The sequence below is a fragment of the Rhipicephalus sanguineus genome, chromosome 4 (assembly GCF_013339695.2).
Source record: "Rhipicephalus sanguineus isolate Rsan-2018 chromosome 4, BIME_Rsan_1.4, whole genome shotgun sequence".
Classification (NCBI taxonomy): domain Eukaryota; kingdom Metazoa; phylum Arthropoda; class Arachnida; order Ixodida; family Ixodidae; genus Rhipicephalus; species Rhipicephalus sanguineus.
Window position 1 is genome coordinate 135,957,399 of NC_051179.1, and position 17,362 is coordinate 135,974,760.

General features: G+C 44.7%; 1 protein-coding gene across 1 annotated transcript; it reads left to right on the top strand.

Moving 5' to 3' along the window:
- Window positions 1–281: 281 nt before the first annotated feature.
- On the top strand, window positions 282–15,222 carry LOC119390727 (monocarboxylate transporter 9). Its single transcript, XM_037658413.2, has 4 exons — window positions 282–536; window positions 12,089–12,232; window positions 13,044–13,889; window positions 14,947–15,222. Exons 1-4 carry the CDS (start codon window positions 383–385, stop codon window positions 15,120–15,122), a joined length of 1,320 nt encoding a protein of 439 aa, XP_037514341.2. The 5' UTR covers window positions 282–382; the 3' UTR covers window positions 15,123–15,222.
- The last annotated feature ends 2,140 nt before the right edge of the window (window positions 15,223–17,362 follow it).

Sequence of the window (17,362 nt, forward strand, 5' to 3'; positions counted from 1 at the left end):
TCTGGGTAAATTTTACTCAGATTGTACCCCTGTGTTTGCTTTTGCTCGCATTGGTTTTTGGGGTAGTACTGCCTTTAAAACCTAGCCACTTACTTTCTTGTCACGAAATCAAACGATTCTTTCGCCAACCCTGGCCTTTCGTAATGGCTTACATGGGTTTCCTAAGAAAAATGTATGATTGTGATTAGCAAAGGCACGATTTGTAACCGAAAGAGTACTACAACTGTGTCTCTGTGAGAGAAAATGGCTTTAATTTGGTGTCTGTGGCCGTAGTTGAAGAATGGCTCACCCGGAGGAGGAGGCCAAACAGGACGTCGTGTTCACCAAGAAGCCGCCCCCAAAGCAGTCGCACAAGGAACCTGGGGTGGATACTTGCTGGTACATGGCTGGGCTCTGTGGTCTGGTCACATTCATGACGTCTGCCACGATCCGCTCTTCTGGCTTCCTGTACATCGGCATGATGGAAGAGTTTCACGTCGATCGTGGACAGGCCGCATGGCCTATTTGCCTGTTCGGCGCTGTGAGCAATCTAGCCGGTGAGAAAACGCAACATAGTGTACTTTTGTGTGCGGCCTCCGGCGCTGCAATTTCGAATCACGGAATTAGTATGGATGGAATTATGTAGCAGTAGCATGCACAGTTGTTTTTAGCAACGTGCTTGATTGGGCTGGCTGGTGCATAGTATATAAAGAAGTTGGTTTTAATATTTATTTGTATTGAACAGCTATTGGCAGCCACTTGATTATTCTATGACGTGTCTTAAGCATACCCCTTCCTTTTGTGTCGTGATACAAAGAGCACACGTACATACACTGTACTACATAGTGTCCGGAAATGTCGTGGTTGTGCAACCGAGCACATTCTGGCGACTAATAGAAGGTATCGTGTACCTTTGTGTAGCAACGGAGCCAAAAAGAAAAAAAAAACATTTATTAGTGGAGTCTCTTTGCGGGTTTAGGGGTACAAATAGATGCATGACAATTTGCTCTTACACATTGAATTGCCGATTTATTTGCCTTCGGGTTGCGATCGGCTAACCTCCTGGTCGTCTCAGGTGAAAGAGCAAACGCATCCCTTTCCTACCGTCCCCTTCAGGTTCTGGATCAGGTTCAAGCCCTGATCCAGAACATACTTTTTGGTAACTACTGTTCTTTCTTTCTTAGAAGATAGCTTGGAATTCGTTCATTACCTCGCGCTAGAGACGCGTTCACGACACTCTCAAGTTTTTCTTTCACGAGCCTTCCTTCACATTACGGGCTTCTGCGAGCTCGACTTTTCATTTCTTTTGTATGCCATGGAGTGTAACGATGAAAAATCATCGATCAGGCAATGTTGCGGAAGCGAACTTTTGACAAGTGAACTTGTCTCCGTGAATTCAGCAAGTTTCTGTCTTGACGCACAAAAGTACACTTATCGAAATGTTGGATGCAGCGACATCCCATACACAAAGATTTTACATCGCTTCAAGCTTTTCTGTATTCCCCTGAACTTCGCTCTTGTATGAAATGTTTCGCACCACAGTCATGGCTGTAGCAGGGATACAAGACACTGACGGAGCAAACAAATTTATCATTCTTTAAACCGTGTTTATTTCGGTCTGCCATTTATGGTGCGTATGTCTGTAGGGCGTGTCATTACTTAGAACGAAGACTGTACGATCTCTTAGCAGGGTAAATGGCCTAAATCGCTGCAAACTATGTCATTTTACAAACTTTCCTCTTCCACTACCACTGAGAAACTCACGAACCTAGAGTGACCACTGATTGAGAATTTACAGTACCTGTACTCGGAAGCCCAACTCGGAGAGAATCCGGCGCTTCCTTATTGTTCCAGGCTATGGCACGCACTGACCCTGATAACGGCTCTCCAGCATACCGGGCTATCGCTATCGTAAACACTGCTACGATGACTATTCACAGGAACTGTTCAGAGATCAGATAAGATTTGTTTATAGATGCTTCCTAGTATACCCACAAAGAAGAGACTAGCTTTTTCATTCTTACCTATGCGGTGTATGGGATGTAAGAGGCGGTATTTTTGTGCGCATCACCCAAGATAGCAGTATATGCTGTTTTCTGCACAAAATCCAATAATGTAACAGCTCCGTTAATTGAACCAAACGTTTTAAATTGTTTAAATTGCAGGGAAATTTAAGATGTGTAATCTTACGTATCAACAAGCATCCAGAAAATCTCAGGGAACAGACTGGGAGACTGTGAAGCTGCTTGCGTCCAAAAATATTCACACTGAGCTTAGACGTTATAGCCAGGAGGTTGAAAGTTACTTCCATGAGCCCCTGAGGCCAAGAAAAGGTGATCCTTTAAGTAGAGCATCGAGATACCCTTCATCCAGGTATCGCGAAAATTCTTTGCAATACGTTCCCATCACTGCTACTGAGGTGCCCAGTCACTGCTTGTTTACACTGGCTTCAGGAAACACCGTAACATCATGGTGAGATAGTCTGAAGACAGGTCATATGGAACGGCTTGCGTTTCTTCATGACAATATGTTGTCTTTCGGCAGCAGTACTCACCGCGTTATGCGCTCGAGGACATAAGCAGATTTCGTTTTTTCTTCTTTCTTTCAACTTTCAACAAAATCTTTTGTATTCGATATTCGATTCGATATTCGATATTTTCGGCCACTATTCGGCACTATTCGATTCAAATCCGATTAGATGTGAAATTTCACTATTCGCGCACCCCTACTATTCGTACAACTGCTGCAAGGACGAGCGCGTATTTCTGTTTATCATTGCTTATGGACTCAGTAATTTCAAAAGGTTCTGCTCCGTTCCTTCTTCTCTGGCCGACAGACGAAAAGGAATCTATCCTTACTCACATGCAGGAAGAAAAGTATATGAAACAAAATACAAACTGTAAAACTGCTGCGTTTATACCCCATGTCGATGAAGTGTACCTTAAAGGGGCACTAAAGAGCGCAACGATTTTTCTCATATTAGTAGTAAAGTACTCTTTCACGATACCAAAAACACCACGCTTGCTGCGCGAAGACGCTTAGTAAGCGAGAATACGAACAAAAACGAAATGAGGGTGGCGGCGCCACCTTGAAGTTTCCGCACCATTCGCCGTGACGTAAGATGTTTTGATGGCGCCTACTAGGAACTACGTAGTTCCTAATCGGTAAAAATGAAGTACATTGTCCTCTATGGGGCCATAGATTTAACATACCAAGTTTGGGGTAATTTTGTTGAGCCAATGGCGCCACAAAATAATACACTTTGAAATCCGTGACGTCACGCAGGTAGATTTCGGCGCGAAATATAAAAGTGAAATTTTGAACTAGATTTTCTCCTGTATTATTAAACCTATGATGTCGAAATTAGCCACATTATAGTCCCCAGAGCACAATTTATCGATCTAAACCAATTCATTGATTCTCTTTAGTGTCCTTTTATCAAGAAAAAACAGGCAACTTTGGAATGATTCAAACGAAGAGTAGTAGCGATAGTGCTGGCAGCAGGATGATGGGAAAAATAAGGAAGGCATGCAGGTTCAAGCGTGTATACCGGCTGGCTACCCTGCACTGTGACCGGGGATAAATGGAATAGGTAAGGATAGACGGACAAAAATAACAAAAAAATATGCACGAAAACATAGATACATTGCCTTATTACAACGCGATGTCTGGAGAACGTATGTAAAAGAGTGAGAAACCCACACCTTGAGAGTACAAGAATAAAACGACAAGCCTGACCTTTTCTAAGCATAAATAAGAGTGAAATGCCAGAACAGTCGAAAACGGGATTATCAGGTAAATAACAACATAATGGGTGTCGTACAGCATTATGTTTTCAGGGGATCTGGATTACGCAATGACGATTGCTTTGCTATGGAAATTTAGCGAATAATAGTCTAAGATAAGCCACCAATAGCTACGCTTTTCAATATATATAGGTAAAGGTTGCAATTAAATGAGGACGCTTTATTGTCACTCCCGTAATAGTTTGGGCTATATTCGGTGCGTGCGAACTGTTCAGTATGCGGAACCATGAATTGAAACGCTGGACACCTTCGAAGATTAGCAATGGCGTAGTCCTAAAATTATGATAGGCTGGCAAACAAAATGTTCTCTCGAGGATGCGGGACATTGAATGTCAATGCTCTCGGAAGCAAATGTCCTATTTTTGGGGCTTTCTCATTCGTTAGATCTGCGTAATGGTGCTTCAATTAACGGTAGTCAAAGCGAAACGTAAGGCAAATCGCATCGCCTGCGCATGAGAATGTCAGGTCTCATTTCTAGAGAAAGAAATCTCGGTGAGCTTAACGAATTTATATTTAGTCGACCTTACTAGTGCTTATATACTCGTGGTATCTCCAGCTGTCAACAACTGCTCGCGAGCATAATGAAAAAGCGGTAAGATTTATGGGACAATAGTGACGACCTGTCTTCAGTCGAATGTTTTCGCCGTTCACCATATATTTTATTCAGAACAACCACGACAATTGAGGTGCACTTGTAGAGTGGGATACGGCAGAGTCGTGGTCATGTTGTTCTGGTATGGGCTAGGTCGCTTTCAGAAGCTATGAAGCGTGGAAACTTGGGCAAGGTCATAATTGAATATACGAACAGCGCAACTGACAAGGACAAAGGAAGGTAACAACACACAGCGCTGTTTTTTTTTCTCAATACCAGCAAAACTCTTGTCACTTTATGATTGAGCTGGAAACCAGTACACATCTTAAAAATGATCGAGATACGCTATCTCTTTTTGCAATAGCGCAACTGATGGGGAACTTACACATGTACCGTCAAATTTACTTATGTGATAGGCCTCAATTATCTCATGCGTGGCCTGCGAGTGGTGCTTGCCTATTACCTCGCAACGCTCAAAGAGGGGCACGCAGCCGCAGTCGCGGCAGTAAATTCCGAGGTGTCCTTGAACCGCATTGTGCACATTGTTATTATGCTCTCTTAAGCGGTCATTCAAGCACCTACCATTTTGCCCTATGTATTTCTTACCGCAGGAAAGCGGAAGAAGATACACGACACCAGTAGCACAAGGAACAAAGCGCGTTCTGTGGTTCTTGTTTGGTTCTTGTTTGGCACCAGTCTTGAGTGACATCTTTCTCTCGCACAAGGACCGCCACATTCAAAAAGATCTTGACTTTTCTCTTGCTGTGAAGGTCTGTAGGTTTGTCGACGATTACATTGTATTTGTAGATTGTTCGGATGCCGATTTTGAAGTTGTTGTCCCTAGACTTCTGGGTTTGTTTAAGGATCACTTGCTTCCACTAGAACTTACACATGAGCTACCTTCAGGTAATTCTTTTAGGTTCTTAGACCTAACGCTCTGTTTTCGGAGTGATCATTTGTGTTGGCTGCTCACACCGAGAAGTGGTAAACCCATTTTACCCTTTCGCTCAGCTCATTAAAACTGGTGAAAAGGGGCATCATCAATGTTTGCCTCGTCAACGCTCTTAGGAGGTCATGCCCGCACTCGATGCAACGAAGTTTCAAAGCACAGGTCGAGCGCCTCTTAAGCGCTGGTTACCCGACTGCCCTGATTTCTGCTGTTGCGGAAAAGCTTTGAAGCAATTCAGATATCAAGGAGGGCAGTCTCAGCCTCAAAATGCGGGCGTTCCTAAGAACTGTGTTGCTGTCCCTTATCTGCATAACGTTACGCATAGGCTGAAAAAAATTGGGAAACGCGCTGGCATCACTTGTCTTTTCCGCCCCGGAAAAGCTGTCGAAGCTTTGTAAGTTGGTGAATCAACCAGCTGCAAATAGAGTAAGATGCTCTGTGAACCACAGAACGCGCTTTGTTCCTTGTGCTACTGGTGTCGTGTATCTTCCGCTTTCCTGCGGAAAGAAATACATAGGGCAAACTGGTAGGTGCTTGAATGACCGCTTAAGAGAACATAATAATAATGTGCACAATGCGGTTCAAGGACACCTCGGAATTCACTGCCGCGACTGCGGCTGCGTGTCCCTCTTTGAGCGTTGCGAGGTAATAGGCAAGCACCACTCGCAGGCCAGGTGAGATAATTGAGGCCTATCACATAAGTAAATTTGACGGTACATGTGTAAGTTCCCCATCAGTTGCGCTATTGCAAAAAGAGATAGCGTATCTTGATCATTTTTAAGATGTGTACTGGTTTCCAGCTCAATCAGTAAAGTGACAAAAGTTTTGCTGGCATTGAAAAAAAAAAACAGCGCTGTGTGTTGATACCTTCCTTTGTCCTTGTCAGTTGCGCTGTTCGTATATTCGCTTTCAGAAACATACCGTACGTTTGAATGTAAAACGAACGTAAAATCGGCGCAGCAACCAGGTAGTGAAACCACTACTGTCCGTGTGTTTTAGGGGATCGGAGGCAGCGCTCTCGCTTTCGCTGAGGGCATAAGCATTGTCGGCATGGGGGTTAGCCTGTCTGCTGAACATATTCTTGCAGCCACACTACATGCCACACACTGGGGCTCGAGGCCTATGCTAATGAACGTGAAGTTGTATATGGTGTAACCCATCAAACTCTCTGATGCGCCGGGCAGTCACGTCGTTGGTTTTGTGCAGGTCTTCCAGTCGCACTAATGCAGGCATACCTCGTTGTGCCGGCATCACTGGGAGAATGTACTACGGACTAAAGCGCTCTTTTTTCTAGCGCTACAGACATCGCTTCAGAAGGACTTTAGTCTGGCCAAGTTGGCGCTTACTGCTTGACATCGTGACCGTCAAAAAAAGACGAGCACAGTGAAAGGAACGACAACACTTGCGGTAAGCGTTCAACTCGTTTAATCACAGCAACACGTAGCGATATATAGACAATATATTTGTCGGGTTCTGCGCATGTCAAAAGTGTCCATATATTGCTACGTGTTCCTGTGTGTAAACGAGTTGAAAGTTTACCGCCCGTGTAGTCCTTAGCCCATATGCCCACTGTCCTACATATAGGACGCTTCTTTGGTGCACTCTAACATCGCTACTTCTTTAGCTGATGACTAGCGCCACCTACAGCACATCGAGCAGGCCTCATTCTCAACGTGTACAAGCCTAGACATTGCTTGCTTCTCATGCTGCCACGTGCCGACCGCTTTCTTCGCGCAAACGCGTGCTTTGTGTGAAAGAAATCACGGAGAAGAAAAAGTGCACGTGAAATGCCGACCGTTTTATCCGGGAAAAAACGCGTGCTCTGTATGAAATACGTCATGGAGAGGAGAAAGTGCAATATCGGGGTGCTCATAAAATGTTTCAAGGCTTACCACACCCGCATATAGCACCCCTAATGCCCAGTGTCCTATATGCGGGGTGTCGGAACGGAACGAAAACCAAAAACGAAAAACGAAAAAAACGATATTTTTGACAGGAACGGAAGCGTAACCGAAACTTTATCTATAATTTCGTTCCGAAGTGAAACCGAAATTTTTTCAATCGTTTTTCGGCTCATGAGAAAACTTGGCAATCCCGAACTGAGGTCATGCTACGTGAGCAATTATGCACATTTCAGAGTACAGTATTAGCGCGTACCTCAGGTAGGAATTCCAAAGGAAAGATATGTTGAAATTGTGCAAAAAACGAAAACAGTGGCAACCACATATGTTTATATTAACGCAAGTGGATTTTGCGCGCCTGTCACGCAGGCCAGCGTGGAGAGGGCATGGTCGGCACCGAAGTTTGTCACAGCGAAAGCTGTTATGAGATCAGAACAGCCGATTTTGGCGCCATCCGCCGGTGTCCGTAACCGCTATCGCGCGAAATAAGAAAAAAATGAAATGAGAAACAAATTTCTAGGATCCAAATAGATTTTAACCCGTGCCCTGTGCGTGGCAGTCGAGTGCTGGACGTAGCATGACCTCAGTTCGGGATTGCCAAGTTTTCTCATGAGCCGAAAAACGATTGAAAAAATTTCGGTTTCACTTCGGAACGAAATTTTGCGCATCACAGTGCTGGTGCTTGTAACTTCTCCGCAAAAATACTCTATACAGACGTCATGACGGCCAAGGAATCGTGTTAACATATGATACATAGCGTGGCAGAAGAGTAAAATAGCAACCTGGCGTCACACAATGTGAATTGCTCAAGGAGTCAGTCATTGAATGCTTTCAACCCGTTACCAAGGGCTCAGCCATAATTCTTCATCGTCATTAGCCACAGCACAAAGTACACATAATGCCTCACAGATGTGTAGCAGGTACTACGATTCTCCGAAGAATGAAGAAAAATGGCATAGTGGTTGCTTCGTTACTACAGGAAAATTATGATTTAGGGCGTAGTGGGTACCTTGCATGTGTACTTGTATTAGTTTCCCCAAGAAAGTATAGAACGGGCTCTAGAAAAGCTGCTGTTCCAGCTTACGCTGTGACTGTGCTGCGTGTTCCGCGCAGGCCTGGCGAATTTTTAGGGGCGAAGCTCCTTAAGGCGGCACCCGTTCGTCCCTCTTAGTCGTAGTCGTAGTAGTCGTAGTGCGTAACCAGTCTTACGCTTTGACCTCCAAGGTGGTGCCGGTGGGAGATTTTTCCCGTGCGTTGTTGAACAATAAAAATTCGCAGCGTGCGCGTTAACTAAAAGCCGAATTCTTCTGTCTCTCATTCCTCATTAGCAGCCATTGGCATGTTCCAGTAGGAAACGTTAGTAGAAGTAGAAGTGTAAGTGTTAGCTAAAAGCCGACTTCTTCTGTCTCTCATTCCCATTAGCAGCCATTGTTTACCTCCAAGGTAGTGCCTGGTGAGATTTCTCCTGTGCGCGATTAAACAATAAAAATTTTGTTCAAAACGCCGTTGATTGATGAAATAAACCAACAAAAGACGCCAGATGTTTTGTAAAAGCAAAAAGAAAGAACGCCAGATGTTTCTAAGGCAAAACGAAAAGACGCCAGCTGCTTATCGAAAGACGCTCCAAGGTAGTGCGTGTGTGCGATTTCTCCTGTGCGTGATTAAACAATGAAAATTCACAGCATACATGTAAAATTAAAGTGAGCTGCAAGTCGTCATAACTCTCATCGAACCTTTAGTGTAAACGCGCCCGATCTCACGTCGGTGATGATGTACTGGGCAGAATTCACAGAAGATTCACGGTTTACCGATGAACCTCCGCAGCTTCGCCCACTCATCATCATTCACTCCATGGATATGCTGTGATTTTTTATTCAGATCAGCGGTCTCGCACAGGGAGTGCACTCACTGACGTGCTGCTTTTGTGATCGTGCTCACTCCCTTGACACAAAGCATTGAACCCGCTAAAAGATGTCGTATTGACTTTTGAGAAAATAAATATTGTGACTTTGAAGGGTATAGTACTAGTTTGTGCTAGTTGGTAGGAATTCGTGGTAGAGTTTCTTCCACTCCTCTCAAGAACGTAGAAAGAACGTGTTTTACGTCTCTCCCACTTTCTTAAATAGGAGGAGGGCAAGTAACTATATCACAAATTCCATGTTTTTAAGAGTACTTTACCTTCAAATTTTTGCATAAAAAAAAAAAACGTTACGAACCGTTACGAAACGTTTTTTTTTTTTCGTTTCGGAACAGAAACGGAACGGAACTTTTTGCGGTGAAAGGAATCTAAAACCGAAACGAAAAACATTTCGTTCCTACACCCTGCCTATATGTATAGGATGGCTTGAAATAGTGTTGCGTTTACCTGGCAGTAAATAAAGAACTTACGCTTTCTTTTGAGATTAGAAGTACACGTTTTGTTAAAAAATATTTTTTGTCATTTTTTCTGAGTTTGGACATATATGGGCTAAGCTCTAGCTTTAGGAGTAACTGCAATCTTAGCTGACTGACCCTTACTTTTGTGCGTCGCCGGAGCAGAATATCACATGTAGTTTATAGAGCGTAGGCAGCACAATTGGACGGTATGATAAGACGAAACTGACTAGAGTATGAGTTTTGCGCGCTTGTGAGAATGGCTACGACGAATTTTTACAGAGAACAGACGAATCCATTTATTTGAATGTAAAAATAAAAAAAAAAAAGTGTGACCCTCCTTCTTGAGTTGTCACGGTAACAAATGGCGAAAGCGTCAAAAGAGAGCTGCAAAAGGCGTGACGTTAGAGTTGTGTACGGCGAATATGACGACTGCGACCACGCGTAGCATGAAAATATTTCAGCGTCCGATACCAAACGATCACAAAATGAAAGTTTTCAAATTATACTTGCTCGCATGTAGGCGACTCCTCACGATCGGATTGCCGCGACGCCGATCGAGACGAAGAAAAAGTCTTGCCGCGGGGAGGCGAGGCTGCACCTTTAGCTGGAACACCATAGGCGTGCACAGGGTTCCCCCCCCCCACCCCCCCGCTTAGCCAAGTCCGAGAGATGCAAAAGTGAAAATGAAGAGATGACGTGCTTCTCACAAAGGCCTGCCATTGGTGCCCGGCTTGCCATTGTGGCCAAAAAACACAAGTAGCCATAACCATACGCATTAAAGGGGTCATGAACCACTTTTCCAAGTAATGATCTAATGGCCTCAGTATCGGAGTGTACTGCCTCCCGAATCGATTGCCGCAAAAATTTCTCGAATCCGTCAAGAATCAGCGGAGTTACGGGGGTTTGGCGCACGCTCCCAGCGCTTTCTCTCTTTTCTCGTACCGGCGAGCGCACTGGAAGCTAGACAGGGAGGGATGGCATGGGGGAAAGAAGTTACGCCAGCGCGCGTCATGAAACGCGATCGCTCTCCCGCTGTGATTCGCTTGCGCGAGTGCGGCTACCGTGTACTGAGGAGTGCGGCGCCGGCAAGTGGCGGCACCCCGCGGCAAGAAGCGCATCTGATCCGAACGCCGCTCTCGATTTACGTCGGCTATCGGCCAATAAGCATGCTATGTCTCTTGCGACGTACAGCGGACAGACGCCCCGCCCACCGACGAGAGTGAGAACCGGCCTCTGTTTGAAAAGAGGGTGCCTGGGGAAACGGCAACTTCGCGCTCCGCTTGTGGCCATTACGCGGCGCGCACGACTGTAATATTTGGCAGAGCAGTTCATAGCCGTGTCAGCTTTCCGCAGGATGTATTTTTTCAATCAGCCCAAGGGGTGCTTCATGACCCCTTTAAAATATGACGTGAAATGCCCAACTTAGTAAATGTATGGGGCTGATTGGCACCCACCTTTAAATGATCATGCTCACGCCTGTGGGTGCAACTATTGCCGATAAGTGGAGACGCACGTGCTAAATGTAGCATACGGCACATTGGTTTGCTAACATCGCCTCTTGCGTACTCTTCGTCACGTTGCAGTGACGTGATTACTCAACTATGTCGTCACACAGAGGTTTCGTACCTCTTGGTGACATCTTCATCCCAAGCTTCTTGTGTCTGCACTCCCTTGATACCACAATTGTTATACTAAAGTCCTCGCGAAAGGCCCCAAATCATGAACCACTTTTTGCCACTGGAAGTCTTGAATAATTAGAATGAGAACCGAATTTTGGTGACTTGGCTACGAGTACTCTTGTTCTGCTCTTGAATACGTATGTCTGAGAACGTTTTGCTTAAACAGCGTGCGGACAACAATAGTCTTGTACTGAGACAACAGCTTCGATCACTTCAGTTTTGCTGCTTATAATTTGCGATTCTATTTCTAAAAATTAATTTTTCCCGTGCCTCACGCCGCACTGAAATTATTCTTTATATACGAACAGGCAAGGTTTCGTGTTATTACGTTATGTACTATTTCCACTGACCTATTTCCAGTGCCTCATCTAATTCAAGAAGCACATTTATCCTGCATTTCATTCGCAAAGAGGTTTCTGAGGCAACTATACGTTAAAATATGGTTGTAGGAATTGTACCGCTCGAGAAGTTGAGGTGCGGACACAAAACCAAGTATTTGCCATTTTTGTGTATCAAGTGCAAATGAAAATTTCATTTGGAACTAGATGAATACAGATGTGGCCATATACCTCCGCATCTCATTGTAGTCATATCGATTGACCGTGAAGTAGTGCTTATACAAAGAGTAGCGATCTCGGGGAGAACATGGCTATCTCAACTGCACAGCAAATACATTTCGTGCGGAGTGAGCTTAATCGGTGGCTGTGCGTAAATTAAAAAAAAAGCATTTCTTGCCGCATTAAAAGCGTTTTGAAGAAATATCGAAGGTAGCCTTCAAATAGGATGCGTTTGTTTTGTTTATACAGGAATTGTTGCTGGCCCTTTGTGCCAGAGGTTCGGACCTGTTCCAGTGATGTACGCAGGCAGCGTCACAATGTGGATAGGCTTAATCACCAGCAGCTTTTCACCTAATATATCGTGGATGACAGCTACTCTTGGCATCCTGTTCGGTGAGTGTTCAATAATTCACCATTTGTTTGAAACATTAGCAAAATTGGGCTGTGTTTTTTCTCAAATTCATGGACAAACAATTCATGATCAAAAACAGTTATTTTTGATCCATTGAGCTAACAGAACAAAGCTCTTCGGCTACACGCTAAAGCTATCAACTCACCATTATTAGAAGGATATAGGCTGAGTACTTTTCGCGATGGCATGGACGCGTCCCTACAACAGCGTTTAGGAGCGCAGAGTGATTTTCGATAATTTCATCTATAACATTTACTACCGTACAAATGACTCCAAATTGTGCACTGAGTGCCTATATCTATACCTAAAAATCAACCGAAACTATTGCGTGGGTTAAAGTGATATTACTATGGCGCGATACAGTCCTTACGCTAGCTGGTGATATATTTTGTAGAAAATGAGGTTTACAATGAAGCACAGTACGCACAATACAACTTAAAAGCGCCTATTAAGTGAACAGGGAACCGTCACACCTACACACGGTAACAAAAGTTTTCGGAAACGGCTTCCCCCAAGAAACGCTAGTTTTTATACTGTTATGGTAAGTCATTTATGATTTAATGTCTCACTCTGTAGCTCGCAAAACTTTTTACAGATTGAAACATGTCATGCCATGTTTGCAGGCTACTGGAAATGCAGCTTTTTCGCAAACCCCTTGTCCCGTAGTTTTCCTTACTGACTGCGTGTAACACTTCGACCTCAGAAAAGTTCTGCTTTTCTTTGTTGGAAAATGCATGCGCCGGGGTGTTCAATATGGCATCACTGAAATGTTCCCATTTTTTCTCTCCACAGGTTTCGGTTCAGGAATCGTTTTCATGATGCTCTTCGTTTTCATCAACCAGTACTTTGACAAGTACAAGGGCCTCGCCCTCGGCATCATGTACACCGGTTCTACAAGCTCGGCTTTCGTGTTCCCTAGGCTACTCTTGTTCCTCAAAGATACCTACAACTTTCGCAGTAGCGTTATGATATTCGGTGCGATTGTCATGCATGTAACGGCAATAAGCCTTGTTCTTAAAGAACCCGTTTGGATTCGGCGGAAGAAGCACGAAGAGAAAATGGCCGCCCAGAAGGCCAAGGCATTGATATTCACCATCGAGAGCGGAGACATGAAGATTATCGCTGAAAAGCCGTCGACCCAGAAGACAGCTCCAGACACGAGAAGCCTCCGCTACGGCCTCACGGTCTTGAAATCTCCCATGTTTTATGTAATCATGGTGACCTATATAATCTACAACTACAACTTCGATATTTTCATGACAACTGTGCCAGATTTTGCGGTTGATCGTGGTACATCTGTAGTAGCAGCCGTTGGTTTGGTTCCACTTTTTTCGATCACGGACACCGTTGGTCGACTCGGGCTTCCGGTCTTGGCGGATCGCGGGTACCTGAGGCGCAGCACGCTTGTCATGATGAACTATCTGCTCATGGGACTGTGCTTGCTGGCACTCCCGCTGGCTACATCGTATTTGTCGATTCTTGCTCTCTGCCTGTGCGAAGCAACTTTTGTCGGCTGTGGAATGACGATGTATCCTGCGATAATGGCAGAGTATGTGGGCTTGGACAGGCTGCCCATCAGCTACGGAATTGTGGGAACGGTTGCTGGTCCTCTGTTCCTACTGAAACCATCTTTTATAGGTAAGCATTTTATTGCGTTCCTGCGTGTATTGAGAGGCTGCAGAGCGAGATACGTCTTTCAGTATCTCTAATTGGAAAGAATTAACTAATTTAATTTCACAGTTATTTGCTTTTGAACCCCCGATGGGGGTATTACATAAGTAGTGGGTTATTATACAAGCAATAGTGCTGACACCATGACCAACCTGAAGTTACGTTTCATATGTTGCGATGTGAAGCGCTTAAGACAGGTGATAGTTGCGATGTTTTGGGAAAGGCGTTCCAGTCTCTTGCTGCTCTGGGAAAAAGTTAAGGGCGAAATGTTGTTGTATGGCACATCAGCCATAACCTAGTAGCATGTGACCAGTGGAGTGAGATATGCCATTTGCAGAAATACTGCAAGAAGTGCGAGTGAAATAACTTGTGAAGTAGAGAGAGAGAGTTGAAATGCGTCGGCGAGAAGACAAAGGGATAAGGTGCACTTCGCTTTGGGGTATGAATATAATTAATTAAAGTGGTTATTGTAAGAATGTAGAGATATCTGTGGCATCCGCTTATTGTTTATGCAGCAGAATGTTGGTAAGCCATAGTGACCAATCACAGCGAGGTGGACGTAGAAAACTCCATAAAACTTTATTTATGAAAACTTTTAACAGCGGAGCTATTTAAACTCGGCAGAGCCCCGTGTGGCGTTATCAGAATACTATCATCAGCGGCTTCTACCTTATTAGCATCTCGCGTCGCCTAGCAACGCGTTGGAGGAAGGAAAATAGCAGCAGAGAAGAAGAGCGAAGGAGGAGAAGAAACAAATATAAGAAAATAAAGTTTCTTGGCGAGGTGGGACAAAACACAGCACCAGCTTTGCAATGTGGATATAGTACAGATGTACGCATGCAACAAGCATTATACCTTAAGTAAGATCCCCATTGCGATAAAACATACAACCGCAGTATTCGTAATTTAATAGGAAGCGTTAGGACACTGAAGTTGCATTTTCTCGCTGCGACTATACAGCCCTATTGCAGAGGAGAAGTAGGAGGAAGACGGCTATTGCAAATACTGCTGTTTTTACTTACAGGTTACTTCAGAGACAACATAGGCGCCTACGACTGCATGTACACCCTTCTGGCCTCGGCACTAATCGTACTGGCGTTCATTTGGCTTGCGGTGGTGTGCGTGGAAAGCAAGAAAACGAGAAGCTGGATGCTGGATCACAAACACGCTTGTGGACGACTCCCTCGCTGCGGGTGCTAACCGCTGTCGGATCACGGGAGAGTTGAAGACATCTGCGCCTGCTAACGGCGTGGTGACACCGACTGACCGCGTCACATGACAGTGTGTTTGACTGCATTATGTAAAAAAATACTCATGCAATCATTGCATATATAATGTAAATATCACACCTTCATCTCAATGCCTTGGCAAGCTCACCCCGAGGTACTTACGGCTTGATTTGATGCTATCGCCACATGTTATCACGAATACTATAGTCTTTTCTATTTCATGCATACCTTAGCACTGAAGACCCAGTATGACATTTTGCTGGGGACTTTTTTTGAGCACTGTCAGCATAAGCGAGGCCTGAATGCAGCAACCTAAGTTAGAACCGTCTAGACGATGATTTTACGGGCTCTTTCTGTTCATTCACTTACTTGCGTTTATAGGTGACTAGTACTTTCAAAATAAAACATAGGCCTATTGATTCACACCATTTCTGCCACTTTTTAAGCTCGTACTGATCGTATGAAGTGGTCAAGCGGACGTACTTTATGTGCAGAGATGTGACCATACAAACGCAGTGAGACCATACAAACGCATTCCTATGTGTGAGGATTCTAAATTTAGAACAGCCGCTTGTTGGAAATATGGATACATTCCGAGACGTAAACTGCATCTAAATGTACACTCTAAAAAAAAAAAGGGAGCGAGAATGGAGCAACGGGCTCCGTTCCTCTTCCGAGCAGCGCCTTTCTCCTTTGCGGACGATTTACTCGTCGCGCCCTCTTGCGGCAAGCGCCAAGGGAGAAACTTTTCTTATCAACCACGTGACTTGCGCGCGCGGGCATGCGCACGCCGAGTTACATCGTGATCCCGTGCTGCGGAGAGCGGCCGCCCTTTCGCGCTCACTCGGCAGCCTCAGACCAGACTATCCAGTGCTACCGATCTCGGCCAGTCGCGTGCAATTACTTGTACCTAGGATTGATGCGAGGAAAAACGAGTGACGTTCATTGTTTTTGTTCTATGTGTTGAGTGACGTGTGTGGCGTTTTTTTTTTTCTTTTTTTATTGGCTCGGCGTGTGCGCGATGCGCCGCATACTTCCGTGTGTCTCGTGTTGTGTGTATACGTTTGCGCACGATCTGCTTGTCATAAATACAGTAAGTCCCGCTTCACAAAACAGTCTTGTTTTAATGAACACCTTAGACTGTACACCAATAATTCAATTTTTTTCGGCGTTAACATAGTACTTGGCAAGAGCACGCGTTTTTATTTTTACACAGCACTTATAGCACTTATCAATACAACAAGCAATATAAAGAAGCATGAAGGTTAATTTTTACAACATTTTAGCAAACGTGATACCTCTGGACAGTGCATGCGTGAAAGTACGATAACATATATTTGCTGGAGTTTGACGTGTCGAAACTACCGTATGATTATGAGGCACGCCGTAGTGTGGGACTACGGATTAATTTCGATCATTTGGGGTTCTTTAACGTGCACCCGAAGATAAGCACATAGGTGTTCTTTGCATTTTGCCCCCATTGAAATGTGGCCGCCGTGGCCGCATTTTAACGTTAACGTGCACATAATTGCACATATCTGAAAAATAAGTCAATGACTTCTGTGAATTAAGCCAAAATTCTCAATCACATGCGTTTTGGAATACGCATGCCATCACCGAGAATTAGGACGGACTTATGCACGCGTGCAGTATGTATCTCTCGTTCTCAGGAGTTTGCTTTGGCGTGCGAACCTCAACACAAAATGCGCTTCTAATGACAGCTGTGCACAGTAGGTAATCACTAACACTCTCACTCACCTTTGTGGAAAGAGTATTCGAAATCCAACGCAAGACTAACCACCGCCACAACGGCAACTACACAGTTGTCGCACAATGACCGCAATTTCCCACGCCAGGCGAATACCGTGACGTAACAGTAGCAGAGCAGCTACAGCGTACTGAAATATTACAGAACACTTAGTGTGGGTAGCGTTCTTTTCTATGATTCGCGCGGTGTAGCGCCAGTTTCTCTACTCAAGTAATCGAGCTGCCGCGACGCCAAGAGCCACTGACATCGCTCTCGAAAACCCACCGTCCGGTGCGTGGCCATCTTGTCTTGTGTCTTCGCACGACCCGCGTTGTAATGTACGTATACACAAATGAGACTGCCGTACTGCATCAGAAGCATTGTCAGTGAAGGGCTAGCAGTTGAACAAATCCATGGCCCATCGTCATACTTGTGGTCAACGCATAAATAGAATGTGAACAGAC

Excerpts from the sequence above, each read along its gene's own strand:
- LOC119390727 (XM_037658413.2), top strand. The coding sequence starts at position 383 with ATGGCTGGGCTCTGTGGTCTGGTCACATTCATGACGTCTGCCACGATC. Across the intron at positions 537-12,088 it reads CGCTGTGAGCAATCTAGCCG|GAATTGTTGCTGGCCCTTTG; the intron begins GTGAGAAAACGC and ends TTGTTTATACAG. Across the intron at positions 13,890-14,946 it reads ACTGAAACCATCTTTTATAG|GTTACTTCAGAGACAACATA; the intron begins GTAAGCATTTTA and ends TTTTACTTACAG.